The sequence below is a fragment of the Periplaneta americana genome, chromosome 15, assembly GCF_040183065.1.
Source record: "Periplaneta americana isolate PAMFEO1 chromosome 15, P.americana_PAMFEO1_priV1, whole genome shotgun sequence".
In the NCBI taxonomy this organism is placed as follows: domain Eukaryota; kingdom Metazoa; phylum Arthropoda; class Insecta; order Blattodea; family Blattidae; genus Periplaneta; species Periplaneta americana.
This window is the reverse complement of record NC_091131.1, coordinates 167,215,670-167,235,450: the sequence shown is the minus strand read 5'-3', so window position 1 is coordinate 167,235,450 and position 19,781 is coordinate 167,215,670. Positions and strand designations below refer to the sequence as shown.

The window sequence follows — 19,781 nt, the reverse complement described above, 5'->3', positions numbered from 1 at the left end:
ATATGAATCTTAGATTATGGTGACACAACTAACATTTTCAATACAAAATTAAGTTAGTAAAAGACAACATTACAGTAATGCTTAGCCGTAAATGATTTCAATCTAATACATATTTTGTTTCTTATGGCTCCACGCAAATGCCCCTATCCATGCAAGGATTTAAGTAAGGAAGACAGCAAGCTCTTGTCTGGAAAATTGTGCCAGATGGATTAATAATCAGCGACGTCTTTACCCATCTGCTGAATGTGTGGAGCTTATAGATGTCAGGAGAAAGAGTACTCGTCAGGCAATTTCTAGAAGATACTGTATAAATTGTTAAAAGGTTGTAACCAACAATGTAACGAAGTGTTACGAACTCTTAGATGGAAAGTTAGTATTCTGTTCAGTTTCTGAAAGTTCAGCAATGTTAAATGTTTTTCCATTTCTCTATAATCTACATTGTTGCAGAAATATTATGGAATCCAAAGAAAAAAATTGAAAATATCTACCAATAAAATTTTGTCAAAATAGTTTTTGTCTATCTTGAAAAATTTAGGTTTTGGCAGTTAAAATATTTTTTGCCCGCAGGTAGACCTATTCATTTATGTAAATTGGGACCTGAAGATGATTTTCAGTTAGTCGAAAACGTTGGTCCTGACACAAACTAAAGACAAATAATTAAATTTCAAGAAAGATAAGTGTCAGGACTGTTGTTATTATTATTATTATTATTATTATTATTATTATTATTATTATTGGTAATATTGTTAGACATACCAACAGCTCATCAGAATATCGAAAAAAAAAAAACAAAGATTTGCTGCTGACAATGACTACATAACCGCCCTCACAGCTGCGAAGAGGGGGAGTTTCCATGCGTTGGGAAGTGATACTGAATTTATTACGATGTTGCAATTTTTCTCCAAATAAAGGCAATTGTCCACTAAATATAAGTTATAACGCAAATTGGCAACATAAATTGTTGTTCCTTTTATATAAAAGACTTTGCTCTGTGAAGTCACTGCCGTTGAACTCCTCCCATGAACTATGGCAGCAATACTCTTCACAGCACCACAGTTTTTCTTTATAGGCTTCCTGGTTTCATAATACATAAAACATATTAAATCTTTGCAAGGAAACAGCGTATTTACTTGAATTAGATTTAGAAGGCTGAACTGACGCCACTGATGCACTCATAAGTGAAAACTACAGGGTCTACTAATATTCTCCTTGTTATTTCCTAATTTGAAAGGATGCGATGTAAATTATTTTGTAATAAGTTTCAATTTCAGCAAATCAAAATAATGCGAACTAGCTAACATTTTGACAATTGTACATCTTCCCACAATTTTGTACCCGTCAGACTAGTTACAGTTGTCAGTGGCGTGCTTGCTTCAGGTTTTCTATTTAAAATCATAAATACTGTTGGCCGTATAACACCATTTAGCTAGCCATAACTGTCTCTAAGCGCACGAGAGATATTTCGACTTGACTAACAGGTTGGTTCAAAGACACCAGTATTGGTTATCAGTGACCTTCACTTCGAGGTAAGCAACAAGTTAATGCAAGTCGTAGTATTTATGTAATATGTGGCAGTAAGGACTTTGTAATAAATTTGTTTCCAGTTTGTTACTTTAATGTCATACTGTTTTGTTATTGAGGTCTACGTCTTAAAGCATAAAGGGAAAGTGCTCGTTTTTTTTTTTTTTTTTTTTTTGATAATGTACAGTTACCCTTAAAAAGAATGAGACGATTCTTGGTTGTCGGAAGTTAAAGTTCTACAGCGCGGTTCACTCGATATCGACGTATAACGATAAGTACCATGACAAATAGAACAAGAATTGTTACAAGGACCACAAGGACAAGGACCAGAATAAGGATCACGAAGAAGACAGCCATTTAAGGCCACTATTTTACAACATAGCTCGGTTAACAAAATGTCATTGCTTCTCTGTACCGAATGGCAAATGCCTGCTATCGGATCTACATTCTGGACTGCGGCTGTCACGGTCTTGTCTCGGTAGCTCATATAGTAGCGTGTCGGTTCCACCGTATAACCGAGACGTTTCGTGTTCGATCCCAGGTAAAACTCTTTTTTTTATTGAGGTGTAATTAATTCGTTCAGAGTTCCTCGACTGTATAATTTGTCGAAAAAATGTGGAATAATTTATGTCCAATTTTTTTGGTCTACAAGTGGGCTGAACTTCGTAAAAAAATAAATCTTACTTGGAAGTTAAAAATATTCTTCCTCAAACAAAAATCATTAAAAAAAAACAAAAAGAGACCCGTTAACTTAAAATCTTGTCCACATACCATCATACATTTCTCCAATCGAAATCCACTCGATTGGTAGCGAAGGCAAGTTGGTTGACAGCTTGTGCTTCTCCCAATATTTCCATTTGCGCAGCCCTCCGGCTCCTAATACCGCGGTTCCTCAACCTGCTGATCACAGTCTATGAAGAACCAGGAAAGTTAGATGCTGCTCTTATTTCGTTAGCAGTCCGAAGGGGGTCCAGTCGAACTGTCTCGAATAAGAGAGCATCCTCTTCCAATGAAGAAATCCGCGGACGCCTAGGAATAGGGCGATTTTCGATCTCCCCTGAATTTTGTAACGAAGAACCCTCTCGCGGCTGTACTTCCAGGAACACCGACCAAACGGCCAGCAGATCTAGCCCCATATCCAGCCTCAACTAGAGCTATAACTCGCTGTCTCATGTCACGTCGGTTCGCCATTAAGATGAGAAATGAGGGATGACGATAATACTTTAGTGTAGACAATGACTATTTAGCGTGATATAGAATTATTGAAATAAGGGGCATCTTGCATAGTAAGAGTTAATAAATCAACCCTAAAATAAATATTTAAATAACAGGATATAACAGAAATCCAATTATTGTTGCGAAACTAATCAAATTAAATCTAATTACATTAAGTAAACAAATCCCAAGTTATGACACCACATTGCTACAGCTAAATTCTAGTTATTAACATAAGCATTGAATAGGTCCGTGCTTATGCGTTGGACGACAAAACCAAACATCGAAAGTTCGAATCTTGCAGCGGAATGTAACTTCTTGCTTTTTATAATGTAAATCAGACTTCTAACTACAATCATTCATATTTCTTACATTATTTATTAATATTTATAGCCAACATTGAATTTGTAAAGAAAAGACTTTAGAAATCTCATATGGAATTTGTGATCTGTAGTGACATAAACATAGATTATCTCTCGGAACTATTCCGTAAAAGTAAATTAAATTCACTCCTTGAAACTGGAAACCTTAGTCGTAGAGTCATTTTTCCCACCAGCATACAAGCTGAAGTAGCACAGCCATTGATAAATTTTTGTACACAGAATTAGACTGAATTCCTATTCGACAGAACCTATAATCAATGGCTTGTCTGAATATGATAAACAAATCCTAAGTGTTTCCAATGTCACTGAACAATTTCAAAATATTAATTTAAAAACTAAAAAGGGTCGTAAATGCTGTATCTAGTGACTATTTACATTTATGTCTACAAAATGAATCTTGGAAAAATGTATATGATTCTGGTACTACTGATATTAAGAGTAAATGTATTGTATTTTTCACTTTAATTTCAGAATCACTTTAGTGGATGTTCTCCACTCAATGTTGTGAAAAAATCCAAAAGTAAAAATATGTAGATAACGCAGGGACTTCAAAATCTCATGTACTAAAAAGAAGAATCTATATGTATTGAGTTGCAATGTAATGATCCTCATGTTCTTAAACACTACAAGAAGTACGGTGTAATTTGTCAAAAATTATGAAACAGGGGAATAGAATACATTTGAATAGAAAAGTACAACATTCAGATAATGCAGTTAAAGCTATTCGGAATATTATTAAAATTGAACTTGTAGATATTCTAAGAAAGAAAATATTTGTTCATTAAAACCAGTGATTATAAACTAGAGGATCCCAAATCTACTGCAAATTCTTTTAATGTCTTATAGTATATAGTACAGAAATATTATTGACAACTTAAACATTCAGGATATTGCAAAAGATACTGCAATTGGTTACTTAACAGATGCATTTAATAATTCGTATTAATATATGTATTTAGTCAATAACTGCAACAGTGCTTTTTCATTCAATCATAATATGAATAAAATTGAATGCACATTAAATTAAACACTATTGCAAACATGTAGATAAAATAGTTAAAATCAACTGAAGGGATGATAATGAAATGATCCAAAGCCACACTTTTAACAAAAATTGTTTTGTGCGAGTGCATTTATTACACATATGGGAAAGCTACTAATAAAATATTGTAATAACTACTCAACAAATGACATAGCCTAAGGACTCTAAACCTTTGTAAAAGTTTGTCTGTGTGGCTTAGGAATATTTTTTAATTTCATTTTAATTGTTAGTTTTTAATATATATGCATTTACATTGTATGTGTGTATGTATAAATCCATTCATTAGATTAACGTTTACAATATTATAACTTGTAATTTTGTATTGTCTGTGATCATTAACACTTAATCTGAGGAATTTGTAAAACTCTATTTCAACGTTATTTAGACAAAAAAATCGTTGTGTAGACTAGGAATCGAACTCGCACTTTTCTACACGAGACGCACTAGTCTTAGCGTTTGAGCTATTGAAACGACACGAAAGCTTTCCTTTCTGTGCGGAGTGTCGAGCTAGTCATGAAGGTCCATTGTCGATTTAACTACACGATTTACGTATATATTTATCTTTTATTTACGTAATATTATCATATTTTTTGCAGTTTTTGAAGTGAATTTCGGAACGATGCTAGTAACAAACCAAATAGCCTGAATTTAAGTAACTCAATATTCGTTATCTTGTGTATCAGTGCTCTGGTCTTTGATCATGCGCAGTGTCTTACATCTGAGACTTAGGAATATTCAATCGTCTCATCCTTTTCTAGGGAAACTGTACGTACGAGTATTTAAATGCGTAAGTCGTTAACTTTACAGAGCTAAAATAACTGCTGACAACTCTGCAATGGATTTCGCGACCTGAGAATCTTGACAATATTCCAATATCCAACTAGGCGGAGGTGCGTTGCTACAACACTTTACGAATGAACACTGACGTTCAAAGATATCTTAACCTACTAATTGATAGTAGTCGATAATTTGTTGGTTTAAGTGTGACTTCTTGAGTTATTATTTCTGTGAATAGTTGGCTAAGATATTAGTAGGCCTATTGCCAATAGTACATAAATGTATCCGAATCATAGAATTCAATTTTTCATACCACTCTACTTATTGTAAAACAACCTTGGGTAAGCTGCAAACCGCTGATATTGTCAATTATGAGAATAATTTATGATTACTCGACATAATCAATTTCCCTGACACTTTTAACCGCCCCAATAATCATCCCATCTACTGAGTAACTAGCGGAACTCTTTCAAAGTTCGTTAAATTTGATATCTTTGGGTCTGACTTATCCGTGGTTGGAAAGTTCGCTTACACGATCATGAAATCGTAGGTCAGATTTCTTTGGACGTCAGTGTACGAGTATCAGCCGGAACGACGTGGCTGCAACTTTATTAGCACTCACCATTGTCAGAAAGAATGTAATTCAGGAAGTGGCCGTTCACCTTCTCGTAGGTTCCTTGGAAGGTGTTGTTCTGTCCGTTACTGCAACAGGAACAACAACATGTAAAATATTCCACATTGTTCTTGTTTACTAACTTTTTACGTATAATTAATTAGATATATTTTTACGCTTAGAATGAAATGGGAAACTTATTAGAAATAAGTCAGTCTCTTCTATGTCTCTCAGTTTCAGAATGGTCAGAAGATAATGATATGAAAATTAACGTCTCCAAAAGTAATGTAATAACCTTTTCCACGGAAACTTCTTCACTGAAATGTAATTATTATCTAAATACTGTTATAATAAACAGAACTGATTGTGTAAAATATCTGGGAATATTCATTGACAGTAAACTGTATTTTCGTAATCATGTTGATTACATTAATTTACAATCATGCAATCAGAACGTTGGGAATAATGCGGTCAATAACTTATTCTTTTTCCACGGCTGATTCTCTTTTAAGAATCTACTACAGCATATAACAGTGCGATCGAAACTCGAATATTTTGCATCTATAGCTTGGAACTCTGTTACAACTACTGATTCGGCTAAAATAGAATACATGCAAAGAAACATTATATCCTTATGCCCATTCAGATTTCTGCTCATTATCATGAGTTGGATTATCCATTCTTTGCAAGGTTCTAAAAGGTGTACCCTGTGACTTCTTCTTAAAGAATATTATCTTACGTATTCAGACGATGATACGAGAGCTCACAAACTTTTCTATAATAGAAATTCAACATTTCTTTCACCAGTCTCCAGTTGCATTAAAACGCCAAGATACATGAAGGCGAATTCGAACCTTTCAATGTATAGGCTCAGTTTGTTCTTGCAATGACTTATTATTTATTTATTCTTCTAAAAATTATACTTAATTTTCATGGTAACATTTCTAGTATTCCTATTCTTATAGTACCGATAATATTATATCATCGGCTAAACAAGAATTTTTTTTTAATTTAATATTTTTATTATTGTCATTTTAAATATTGTTTTCAGTATTAAATTGTATTATTATTATTATTATAATGAACTATAATTGGCCTCTGGCTGTTGTTCAGCACACAAATATTAATAATAAATAATAAATAAATAAATAAATAAATAAATAAATAAATAAATAAATAAATAATAATAATAATAATAATTATTATTATTATTATTATTATTATTATTATTATGTCTCTAGTTTAAATATGTATTTTAATATTATTATCGTTACCTTTTATATTATTTTGTTGTTTATTCATTTACATGATTCCATCCTTTCATTTTCAAATAATATTACTTTAATTGTCATTGTTTTATGTATCTTATTCATCCACTTTATTCCGTCTATCCAATGTCATTATTCTCGTTGTGTTATAATATTCTCGTCATCCTGCGTACCTTTGTAATACTATTTATATGTTTCCATTCTTCATTTATATAACTCCATTATTATTATTATTATTATTATTATTATTATTATTATTATTATTATTATTATTATTTAATTTGTAATTATCATTTTCTTTCATTCCCCTTATTTTAATTACGTCATTGTACTTCTATTGTAATTTATATCATTGCTGATGATTTTGTTATAGTATATTCTTTCTGCGGAACTGTAATTGGCCACTGGCTGTTGTACAATAAATTAAATATAAGTAAATAAATATAAATAAATTATTATTATTATTGCTATTGTTATTATTGTTATGATCATCATTATTATTATTATTATTATTATTATTATTATTATTATTATTATTATTATTATTATTATTATTATTATTATTATTATTATTATTATTGGAAGATTGAATTTGATCACACAGCTCATTTCCTTCCTTTATTACATACAATGAAATCTTACAGAAAATTGTAAGTTACTTATCAATACTAATTCTCTTTATACTTTATCAGTCTTACTAATAAAAACTCTATATACAGACGTTTAACTGTCTTATACTTATACAATGAGTAGCTCGTTTATAAGTCCTTACTAATAATCACTACATACGTCGTGTATAACAGTATAATTGTTACACAGCTACGTCATAGTTTCGTCATTACTTCGTTACGAAAGGTAATAGAATATCTGAGGTTCTCTACTGGATCCGGTAGAGCGCTCTAGTGTGCGGTGCTAAGTATCGATAATAAAACTGGCTCTAATCGATTACCACACTACATTTTGGTCAAAGAGTACAAGCTACAGCAATATTATTCTAATAATTCTACGATATTTGGTTTGTTCTTCTGTGGTTACAAGGTAAACATCATCATAAAATGACAGTCGATACGAACAGCTGTTAAAGGTGCGGCCATTTTTTCTCTATATACAACGCTTAAACAAGGGGTTTCGTGTATATAACTACTGCAAAGCAATTTCCATTGAATAGTTACAGCCTGTTTATACGTCCATAGCTTATTCACGGTTTATTAGTAACGTTTTCTGTCTCAACTCTGCATAAGTCTCGTATAAAAACTATACACGGTTTATTAGTAAGACTGTATAAGTATAAGGAATCATATTATAGATGTCCTCAAATTCCCTGTTAGGCTTTGTTTTGTCTTACCTGTTGTCAACGATGCTGACCTGCAGTTGAAGCCCCCCGTCGGGCGAGGAGCTGTAGTCGCTTACCCAGCAGGAGAATTTTTCCCACAGTTCGTTATTGTTGACGTACACAACATTCCAAGATTTCTGTATCTATATAAAGATTACAGATCTCAATTAGACAAGACCGTCCTCAGTCTATGTTCATGGGTGAGGATTATTATCATGACTCTTTGTAAAGGAAGCTGAAGCCTTGGTCTTGTGTCTAGATTTAAAAAAATAATAAAGCGTTTATCTGAGTAAGAGTGAGCTACAGGAAACATATTTTAACTGTTTGAAGGATGACAATAAAGTCGTGTAAAGTTTTAATTGAAAGAATTCATCTATACATCTCGTAGAAAGGTCTATATTATATACAGGGTGGAAGTAAAATACCCCTGCAGATTGAAAGGGGCGATAGGGTACACTTAAAGAAATAGGAAACCTATATTACGTTTCGTAATTAAATGCACGGTTAATTAGAAAATTCAGTAGGAAGTTCCAGCAGTCCGGCAACAACGCCTCTTCTAGTAATCAAGACGTAAGAGGTGATGGTAATCAAAATGTAATGGTTCCTTCTTTTTATTTGCTAAAACAACTAATGAAACATGAATCTCCACGGAGCCGAATCACCACTTTATTGGTCCTCTGGTGAGTGCTGTATGAAACAGCCAGGCATCTTCCTCTGTGTTACACTGGTTAATACGGACACTTACTTCTAAGTAATGAAAAGCACTCAGAATAAATTGGGATATTCATTAGTAACAATATTTATTGAATTCAGATATTTCAGTTCAAAGGGGTCTTCGAGAGATCTTTCACTTTAAAACAATACACAATTTCTTACCTTGTATACATCGATGTCTTCGACTACAGATCTTCCAGTCTTGCAGTCTTCGGCCACGGCCGATTGAACGACGAGACAAAGCGCAAATACAAGTAGAAACGACGCCATGGTACACAGTAAAGGAATGGGACACCAAAATTACACCTGGCCAAGAGAAAAATATAGGGTAAATGTTGGTAACTCTGTGATACGAGTAATATTGTGATATTTCTTTTTCAGAATTTATTGAAATTTTACTGAGCGAGAGAAGAACCTGTTTTGTGCAGAAACTTGTCCACGAACATTCCTTTAATACGTTGACACAAAAAACCGATCTTCCTCTCGCTCAGTAAAATTGTAATATATTATCAAAAATAACTATTACAATATTACTCATATCACAATATTACAGACAGTTTACCCTATGTAGTGAACAGTTATTTATTAAATATGATTTGTATACTTATACTGTACATATAAACAGAGTGGTACTGTGACTTTGTTACACGATTTTACAGATGATAGAGGAGATCATTGTGAGCAACTTTCATATAGGAACCCGTAGGCTATCCGGAAACGTTTCGTCTGGTAGATATAGAACTTGATGTGAGTGCTAACATTGCAGAATAACAGCACAAAATATTCATTATTTCATTGTGAACTTTTAATTAATAGATAGCGCACAAAGAATATTCACTTGAAGCATATCACTACTCACATGCCAGCAACCTTACTCATCACACAAATCTTCCACCCGCCTCAGTACAGGCAGTTATTACAACTTCGTGCCATCGACTGTCGAACTCGTTCGAAGCTTCCCGGCATGTTCTAATGGTGATTTGTGTGATCATTGGTACCATGTCATATTTTTATTCGATCGGTGTGTTATAAACGAGGGTTTTGAAATGGTCCCACAATAAAAAGTACATTGCATGTTCAATGAATTTGATACGCCGGACAATTTTACACGATAATTCTAACGCGTGAAAATTTGATTCCGTTTTTATTCGTTATTCAATTATTGATACCGCATTCGCACTGTTCGTTTTATATAGGCTACGTGTAGACAAATTTCATAATGGGAGATTATATTCAATTTACAAAACTATATTTTCTAGTTTAGTGGAATGGAATTCACTACTAAATTTTATATAAAATTATCTGTTCTCAAGTGATGTTGATCACTGGGATCCGGAATTAACAAACATTAAAAGATAAAGTGAAATGAAACGACTAAAATAATTACTCGATTTGTACAGTAAAACAAAAATTTACGTGATGACATATAAATGATAGTGTAGAATTTGAAGAGAGGTCTTAAGAATTTCCATCACAATCTTCTGAACCTCATAAAAGGGAATTTTAAAGGATTTAGGGATATCACATATAAATTTTGGTAAACAACGCCTCGCTCCAAATAGTAAGCTTATAACATCCCAGTTGTAAAGCGGAATGCCATATTTTACACTGAAGTATGGAAGACAAGGTACATAGTTAGCTCGCTTGTCATCATTTATCTGCAGTGCCTGATTCCTGTCTCGTTCAAAGCAAATCATAGGGTCTAAGATCATCGCTTTCTGGGTTCTTCTATTGATGGCAATTATATCGACTCTTCTATGAGAATCATCTTCAGACACACAATGAATACCTTCATGTACTTCCCATCCTCTGTTTCTTAGCAGGTTGGTAATTGCTGTACGGACAAGATGGTGTCTGTTGTTACCTATTTATTTGTCTATGATTGTTACGCAGTAGCTCTCTCTTCTTACAGAACCCCTGTACTTGAAGTTCAAACAATGGAATCAGGTTTAAATTTTGATTGAAGTATTTTAAATTTGTTAAATACGTGGTTAAAGACTGAACGTCATTCCGTAAACTTTAAATTCAACAGAATACATTTTATTAGTGAAGTTTTCTCCTGTTACGTACCAGGCAATTCTTAACTCTTAATTTCATTATGTCTAATGAAGTGTAAATTTGAAGGTAGCAATTCTTCTTTCAACATGAGCGAAAGAACCTTAGGTCTTGTCGGATGTTAACTGTAAAGTTACCTTGAACCCTGACATACAGTTTTACTTGAAAATTCAGGCTTATGAAATTAAGATTCAAAGAATCTCATTTAAGTGTTGACGTGGCCCAATTTCACCCGTTTCTTGTATGTAAAGCAGACTTTCGAAAGAGTAAATCGAACAGGGTGAAACGTACGCCAAATAATAATATCAACAATCATACAGCTTAAAACATAAGTAGTCTTAATGGAAAGTATATATTTCGGTGCCCTGTACATCAATTTGTTGTCAGGAAACAGGAATGTAGTTACAGTGTGTTCCAAGAAGAGGAACTCAGAATTTGTCACTGATTTTAACCTATGCTTCGATAAAACAGTCTTTGAGCTTCTCTTAGGGACATGTCATGTGTTTCTAAGCCAGAAAATAACCAGAATGAATAAAATTCGCCTATATTAATACATTATTCTACCATATAAATAATGGAATTAAAAGCTGCAAGAGACCGTTTTTTTATTTGGATGTAACCGGAATGTGAAACATTAAATTGCAATAGCATGTAATAAATATCCATGTTTTATTTTTACTCTCTCGAAATTGAAAGTGAATTACAGAATTATTAATAATCACTACTGGATCATATAAATTAGCACATTCTTCACGAAAATATTAATAAGCAAACATTCTCACGGGGGCAGATAAAAATGTTACTTGTTTTCTTCCACCATGTTAACAATATCAAAACAAGTGCCTGTGCAAATTTTGGCCACTCGAACGCAATTACGAGGGCCTCCCAGAAAGTAAGTTTCCGTGGGGGCGTTTAGAGAAAGAAAACACAATTTCCTGGAAGGATTTATAGGACCAGATACAGCTGTTAAGAGCAAAAAACGCTGTTAAGTAATATTTAGGTGAAAATTGCGCTCTTTTGTAGAAATACATTTACGCGATGCGATGAACGATGTTTAGTTAGTCCTTGAATTTCCTCGTGCACAATAGTGGAGCTTCTATTTAATTGGAGTTTAATTTGACCACGTATAACTGAAATCATCCAAATCCTGAATTTTTATTTTCGACGATAGCAATAGGGAGGACCCAGAAGTGGGAAAGTGTATGAACAGTTGCAATGTATCAACGAAAGGAAAATGAACACTCTTCCTCGGTACGGTATCTTGTATGCCGGTATGTATCCCTGAATGCCTACACAGAATACTTGCAAAACCAATTTCACCCTCTTCTAATTCTGTTAAATTCATTAGGAGCTTCTGCTCTTCCTTGCTGCAACGCCTAATGTAGCTCAAATCTAATGTAACTTACTAAATATATAAATTTGGAATTCTATATACGTCTAAGTTATTTAGTGTATGCAAGAGACAATTTTGTAAATCCCATGAGGTACTTCATTTCTTCTGTAAATGATATAGTTTGACTATAATACAGTACATTGCGATAAAAGTGTGGTAAATGCGTTATTACCACAGGTAGGAAGTCCGTACCAAAACAGTAGACTTCCGTTAAGTACAGCGAAGGGTTTAGATGTCACTCGTGCCTCGCCTACTACAGACGATATGCAGTTCACATAAACAACGCATAGTATCATTCTGTGGAGCTGTGTACAGTCGTGGATAGTTTGAAGAATATTGTTAATTTATATTAATAGTTTAGGATTTGAACAAAGTCAGCTATTCTGTTATTATTGTATTATTTACGTAATGTTAATATTATGTATGATTCCAAAAAAGTAAACTCATCTGTTATTAAATATTAGGAAAACAAATTCTTCGAATGAAAAAGAATGGCGAAGCGAAATGATAAAATGAAATGAGTATGATGCTTTTAAACTGCAAAAGGAAGTCCATGAATAGGCTAGGCTGCGTTAGTAACAGTTCTGTTTCTCTTTCAGGCCCCACACATTGTTCGTGGCCGTTGATGAAACGAGGAAGAATGCTGCAATGTTCTCAAATCCTGTTTGTTTTAATTCATTCAAGCTAGAAATGTTCGTCCTTCCTGGCTAAACAGAACAAATCTATCAAGCAGATCTAGTACTGTTCATATTTCGAATTGAATAACTAAAATTAATTTTAAGATTGTAACGGAAACATTTCCAGCATTATTTTGTTTAATGAGGGAATCTATACAGCATATTACACAATAAATCTCAAAGCAAATAATAAAAAAGCAAGAATAGTAACACAAAAAGACGGTTTAATCTGGACTTGAAATGGTCGTTTCATAAACAAGAAATTAATTTGGTACTGGTGATTCCAGCGGCAACCTGAGTTCTCTGATATGAGATGAGGCCAGAAATTGAAGTAATGGTTGCAGAACTTTGCTGTTATTCATATTAAATGTCACTTGTTTTTAGCTGTGTGACGCACCGGAACTGCTGCTTCCAGGCAGCTAAAAGACGATTTCCATCAAGTACTGTGGTAGTACCGGTTGACATGCGTTAACTGCACGTATGCTATTGCTACGACATCCTGAAATTATAGACGTTTGTATACATCCGTAAATAAACACACATAGGCCTATCGTCAAATAACCATTGCACTGAATTATGCCTCACATTTACTTAAAACACTTAAGGTAATGTTAATACAGTATAATTTTCGTATGAGGTCTATGTTCTTCGTCTTTTTCAACCAGTAGTAGGTCTGTTTTTGGTGAAATATTAAAAATTATGTTTTAAGCTGTATAAAGACAAAGTATATGATTATGTCTCGTGACGGGAATATTGTACGAAATGGAAATATAAATATTGGAGATTTATCCTTCGAAGAGGTGGAAAAATTCAAATATCTTGGAGCAACAGTAACAAATGTAAATGACACTCGGGAGGAAATTAAACGCAGAATAAATATGGGAAATGCCTGTTATTATTCGGTTGAGAAGCTCTTATCATCCAGTCTGCTGTCCAAAAATCTGAAAGTTAGAATTTATAAAACAGTTATATTACCGGTTGTTCTATATGGCTGTGAAACTTGGACTCTCACTCTGAGAGAGGAACATAGGTTAAGGGTGTTTGAGAATAAGGTGCTTAGGAAAATATTTGGGGCTAAGCGGGATGAAGTTACAGGAGAATGGAGAAAGTTACACAACACAGAACTGCACGCATTGTATTCTTCACCTGACATAATTAGGAACTTGAAATCCAGACGTTTGAGATGGGCAGGGCATGTAGCACGTATGGGCGAATCCAGAAATGCATATAGAGTGTTAGTTGGGAGACCGGAGGGAAAAAGACCTTTAGAGAGGCCGAGACGTAGATGGGAGGATAATATTAAAATGGATTTGAGGGAGGTGGGGTATGATGATAGAGACTGGATTAATCTTGCACAGGATAGGGACCGCTGGCGGGCTTATGTGAGGGCGGCAATGAACCTTCGGGTTCCTTAAAAGCCATTTGTAAGTAAGTAAGTAAGTAAGTATAATTGTTGATATTATTATTTGGCGTACGTGACATCAAACATGGAAAAGTTTTAGATAGTTTTCTTCAATGTTGCATGACATAATTCACGGCATCCTCGATAACTCAAAGTAATTTGCTCCTGTTAATACAAGTTGCTAAGTGAAGCTATCTTCAAATACATTGTGAAGTTATTGTACAATAGTTCTCGGTCAGCTATCATTCCAGAAAGTTTCTTTTCTGTTTCATTGTAGGTCTCCATATTTTAGAATTGATGTAAAGTAAAAGCTAGATAAAAATATGTAACAATAGTAAGTAAATGGATTCATAACTTGATCAGTGTTAGGCACATCAATTGGTATTGAGGTGCAGTCATAGAGATCAGCTTAGACATGATTTTCGGAATACAGAGAATGGCTCTGTGTAGAGGAATAAGTTTCTACATAATCATGTTGGGGTGGATAATAAGTAATGTATTGTAGGTACAGTACGCCTTGAAATATACAACAAAGTAGTGTAAACATGCGATCTTGATCAAGCAACTGAAATGTGTCTATTAATTGTGTGTAGTTCTGAAGTAACTTATATGAAAACACATTTTTTTAAATATCCTTATATTATAAATCCACAAATTCTTAATACGGTATGTAGTACGTTTGTGTAATTCATCTCCAATAATATTGAAGTTAATATTCCACATATTTTATTAGACAGCGATGTATGCAAAGTAGGGGGAAAGGATCTGGCCACCATACCCCATGATCCCCTTGCTTAGTTGCCTCATGAGTGGTATTTTATTGCTGTCACCAGGGGCGGCTTTCGAAGGGGGGCTGCGAAGGTGCAGCACCCCCAGACATTTGTGCCTCTTGTCTCGTTTTATGTTGTGAAATACATTTATTATACAGTCTCTATTTAGCGGCTCGAATTTTTTAAAAAATGTCACTCTCATTTACATGCATGCAATCGTTAGTGAAGTCACTTCCTCCCCTGGTGCTGCCAGGATTGAGGATGGTATGATGAGCGAGGAGGTATGATATTGCACGATAATAGAGAGACATAATTAATTCTCCATACCTTGCAGTTGATGATATTACTAAACATTTAAAACGCGCATTTAGGACGAGTTCACGAACTATCTTCAAATACGTCCACTCTCATTTTGTTATGCTGATAGGAGGGAGAAACATTCATTTGCTCTTTTCCCGGAAGTAATGCGAAATATATAATCGCGAATTTATTTTGGCGTATCAAGATAATAAAATAAGTGAGGAGGTTCATAAGAAATACTTATTTACCTGAACCTCGAAATGGAATTCTACATATCTAATAATAATAGCGATTGCATACTAGGCTACATAGAGCTCTTAAAAGTGTAAAGCATATTTCTGTTGCAAATACCGTGGCATCTATATTATTACTACGTACAAAGAATCCAAAAATTGGTCTTGTTCACGGACTATTCCCAAATACCTCTTCGACTTTTCTCTTGACCTGGTAAAAGTCTGTCTCATTTCGAGAATTCTTCGGTTCGTATTGGCTGCAATTCAACATTTTGAAATGAAGTCCAAAATTTGGTTCTTGTTTTTTTTTTCTAATTTTACTATATAACATTTAACGTGCAGTAGTTTTGCATTTTAATTTCGTAGATTTATTGGTTATTGAGTTACGACTATGGGAATGAAGCGAAATGCGGTAAATATTACCTCCCCTTGTGCTGCATTCTCCTCTCATCTCACATGCGCGACCCCAAAAAGTTACTCAGAGTGTGTCGAGAGTCTTTTCACATCGCACAGTTTCCGACAACGAAACTCAACCTATTCCTAATTTTGGACCCAATTTCCATACGCTCAATAAATTAAATTCCGGTTCCTAATCACCTTAAAATTCGGAATGTAGTACGATACCGAAACAGTTATTTTCATATGTATGTAAGTTTATTCTAGACGCATTGTGGGGCCAATCACCGAGGCTTACCGCTAGTTTAGGTAACAACACTTCATGTTGCACAGCTTTGCAGCGCACTTTTCGAATATGAGCACCGCTTGTATACAATCTAGTTTGAAGTGAGAATAAATTACATACTCTCAGTTGGATAACATTATTATCTTTACTGTATACTACGCATACTTACTTGCTTAATGCTGTCAGCTAGTTCACGAACTAATGCAGCTAACGTAGCTTCATGGACAATTTATTCTAAAGTTTATCAACGTTCCCCTTCCATTACATATGAAGGGTTCAGTGCTGTAGAGGGCCAAGCGCCATTTATTAAAAACGGAGGAAGCAAGGGTTAAAGTTAAGTGAATAGCATAATTTAATGAAGATTGACATATCATTTAGTTTGAATGTGCATACTTTATATTACTTGCTATATGTTTCGTTAAATCATGGTAATCACTTACTTTTAACTCTTGTTTTCTGCGTTTTTCATTAATGGCGCTTGGACCACTATGGCTCTGAACCGTTCATATGTCGCTGTGAAATTCCTGGAAATAATGACAATAGTGACCTCTTATCTCATTTCCCGTCCAACTGCTTATGATTCTCCTTATCCCGATAATTATGGGGAATTTTTTTTTTTTTTTTTTTGCAATCGCTTGTATGTTATCGCAGACAATTCTTCCAGTTATCTGTTGAATTTGTTGAGCTATAGTCCTAAAATAATGTAATTATCTACAGTTCTGCCGGAAGACAGAAAACTTTCATTTCTTTGTTCTCCATGCATTTGTCTTAGTCTTGTCGTTATCTTTCTGTTCTTCTTGTATTCCGTTTGTTCTTCTCTTTCCATTTTCCTTGTATTCCCACGTTCTATTTGTTTTCCCATTCTTCTCGTAATCTTCCCCATGTTCACCGGTGAATTTCATGAAAATATATACCCAGAGTGAAAATATTGAAGTATTATTTTAAGCTGGTAACACTAAAAAATAATGTTGTCTAATCATTGAAGCTTCCAGAAACATATGACATAGTTTAAATTTTGAACACAGTTGGCAGCACTGTTGTCAGATTGGAGGAAACTGTCATAAAACTGAAGTATTAAATATTATACTAAGAATAAAAGCATGTAGAACGTTTATAAGTGCTAAAACTAGATATTACTTACCATAATAACTTGAAATATAACTATTTTTCTTCACACCGAACTAAAAGGTAAGTTAATGTTGGCAATGAATGCTGAAATAAAGTTAATTGTTTAAGTAAGATGCGATTGTCGTGTAAGTCATAAAACTTTGTGAATTTTCAGATTCTAGGCGTAGTGCTTCGAGTTAATCGATTGTAAATTATTATGTTCTTTTATTAGTAAGAACAAAGTTATAAATTATGTGGTTCCTAACAATTCCTTAAACGTGTGCTTATTAACTCAAAACAATCTTATTATTTTGAAAACCTGAAGAAAACATTATGCCCAATGCAATAATTATTCTTCCAATACCAAGATGAGATTCAGTCTGCTCATTGGGAGTCACATAGTTGTACTTTGTATGCTGCTATAATATATTTTGCTTCAGAAACTGAACAATTAGACCATGAATCCTATGTTATAGTGTCTGATTATACGCAGCATGATAAGTTTGCAGTAGCCCACTTCAATACTTTGCTGGCTGATCATTTCAAGACAAAGCATCCAAACACGCTTTAGATGGAAGAGCTAGAGTTCACAAGAGTATTACTTTCATTATTATTGATACTACAATAAGTAATGCAAGGTTTGATTAAATAGATTATTAAATAAACATAGAGTGGTAATTGAATCCTTTTTTTATGTACCAATGGCTGGAAATAAAATCTTCTACCTTACTCCACTCAAGAAAATTTTAGAGGTATCGCAACATGAAGTTTGATAAAATAATTTATATTCGAATAATTAATTCAGCTTTCTATCGAAGATAACCCTAAGATTGTACTAACAGACATGCTTTATTATTTTAGGTTTAATTTATCATGTAATTACTGTCAAGAACTAACCGCGTTAGTACATGTAGTTAATATGTAGCTAATTGGCGATGTATGCAATGCAGGAGGAAAGGGACTGGCCACCAAACCCCATTATCTCCTGGCCTAGTTGCTTCGTAAGTGGTGTCTTGCTGGTATCACTTGTGAGGTTCAGAGATGTCTTTCGACAGTTGACTAAATACCTATTCAACATAAATACATAACACTATTTTTAGAAACAACAGATGATATGATAACACTCTACCATAATCTATGAAGTGGTCATGGTACCAGGTGTTTTTACTTATTCACGGAGTTGTTATAAGGATCATTGTTTTCTAAATTTGAGATAACTGGATTAATGTTTTCACTGGTTTGAAGGTAGAAAGTGCTGGCTATCTTTTGAACTTCTTGTGTCATATATTTAAGATAAGATCTTCATGTAATTGAAGAATGCAAATGTTGTAATCTGCTCCAGAAATTACTCTGCAAACTTAGTTTGAAGGACTTGTAGTTTTTGGAGTTTCTTTGCTGTAGGCTCCCAATCAGACGCTGCATAAAGTATTACTGGGAGAATGAGACATTTGTACAACTGAATTTTCTTTTGAAGTTTTACAGAACCGGAGAGGAAAGCAGAGGATACAATTGAATCGGTCGGAGCTAAAAGGAACTAAGTCAAAATATGGAGTTTTGGGTTATGCAACAATTTCAACAATGGATGTCATGCACATCGAACGGTGGAAGAAGGAACTAAGACTTTTAAATATTCTTTTGTCTTCTATAACTTAAAAATGTATACATTCGTGTTATTAGTGGAATGTTTTCTGCTTCTCCTCAAAAGTTGTGAAAAGTGACTTAATTCCTTTTAGCTCCGACTGATTCAATTGATGTATTGTTTGTAAAGTTCTCTACATTATTATTCGCCTCAAGTATAGAAGCAGAGTCACAGGTGTCGCTAGTGCTGAGAAGGTAGATCACTAGGTACACAAGAAACTACCTTGATTACACCATATGCGATGAATATACTGTGCATTACACTCGTAATTAATAATGTTGATTGAGAATTATTCTATTGTTAGAATGTTACAGGAGAAGCGGCGTATCCGGATAAAACCGCATATATCGCATTGAGAACATGATTTTGAATATATATTGAAACATGTGATAATCAACGAAATAACGTAACTTCAATGATAAAATGAATTTATGAAGTTAAAATACAATCCATAGTAAACTAAAAGACAAAATAATTATAAGTAAGGATATGCGATCGTAATATCCCAAGCATATTGGTCTCCGACAATGCAAGACGTGTGCCCTTCGGACGGGAGACAAATTTCGACTAGTGTGTAGTGTAATAATTAATGACGATATTATTCTAATAATTTTACTTTACACACATATAAAGGAAGATTAAATAAAGCGTAAATCA

The 19,781-nt window shown here is 33.9% G+C and overlaps 1 protein-coding gene across 1 annotated transcript in view; it reads right to left on the bottom strand.

Moving 5' to 3' along the window:
• The window catches only part of LOC138715511 (allergen Bla g 4-like), a 41,209-nt gene extending 24,560 nt beyond the window's left edge, over positions 1–16,649 (bottom strand). Inside the window, exons 1-4 of the mRNA XM_069848520.1 lie at positions 16,548–16,649; positions 9,029–9,172; positions 8,165–8,295; positions 5,561–5,640 (exon numbers count right to left, since the gene is read on the bottom strand). Of these exons, the coding sequence (XP_069704621.1) occupies positions 5,561–5,640; positions 8,165–8,295; positions 9,029–9,136 (319 nt within the window). The 5' untranslated portion in view covers positions 9,137–9,172; positions 16,548–16,649. The remainder of the gene's footprint in view (positions 1–5,560; positions 5,641–8,164; positions 8,296–9,028; positions 9,173–16,547) is intronic.
• Between the last annotated feature and the right edge of the window lie 3,132 nt (positions 16,650–19,781).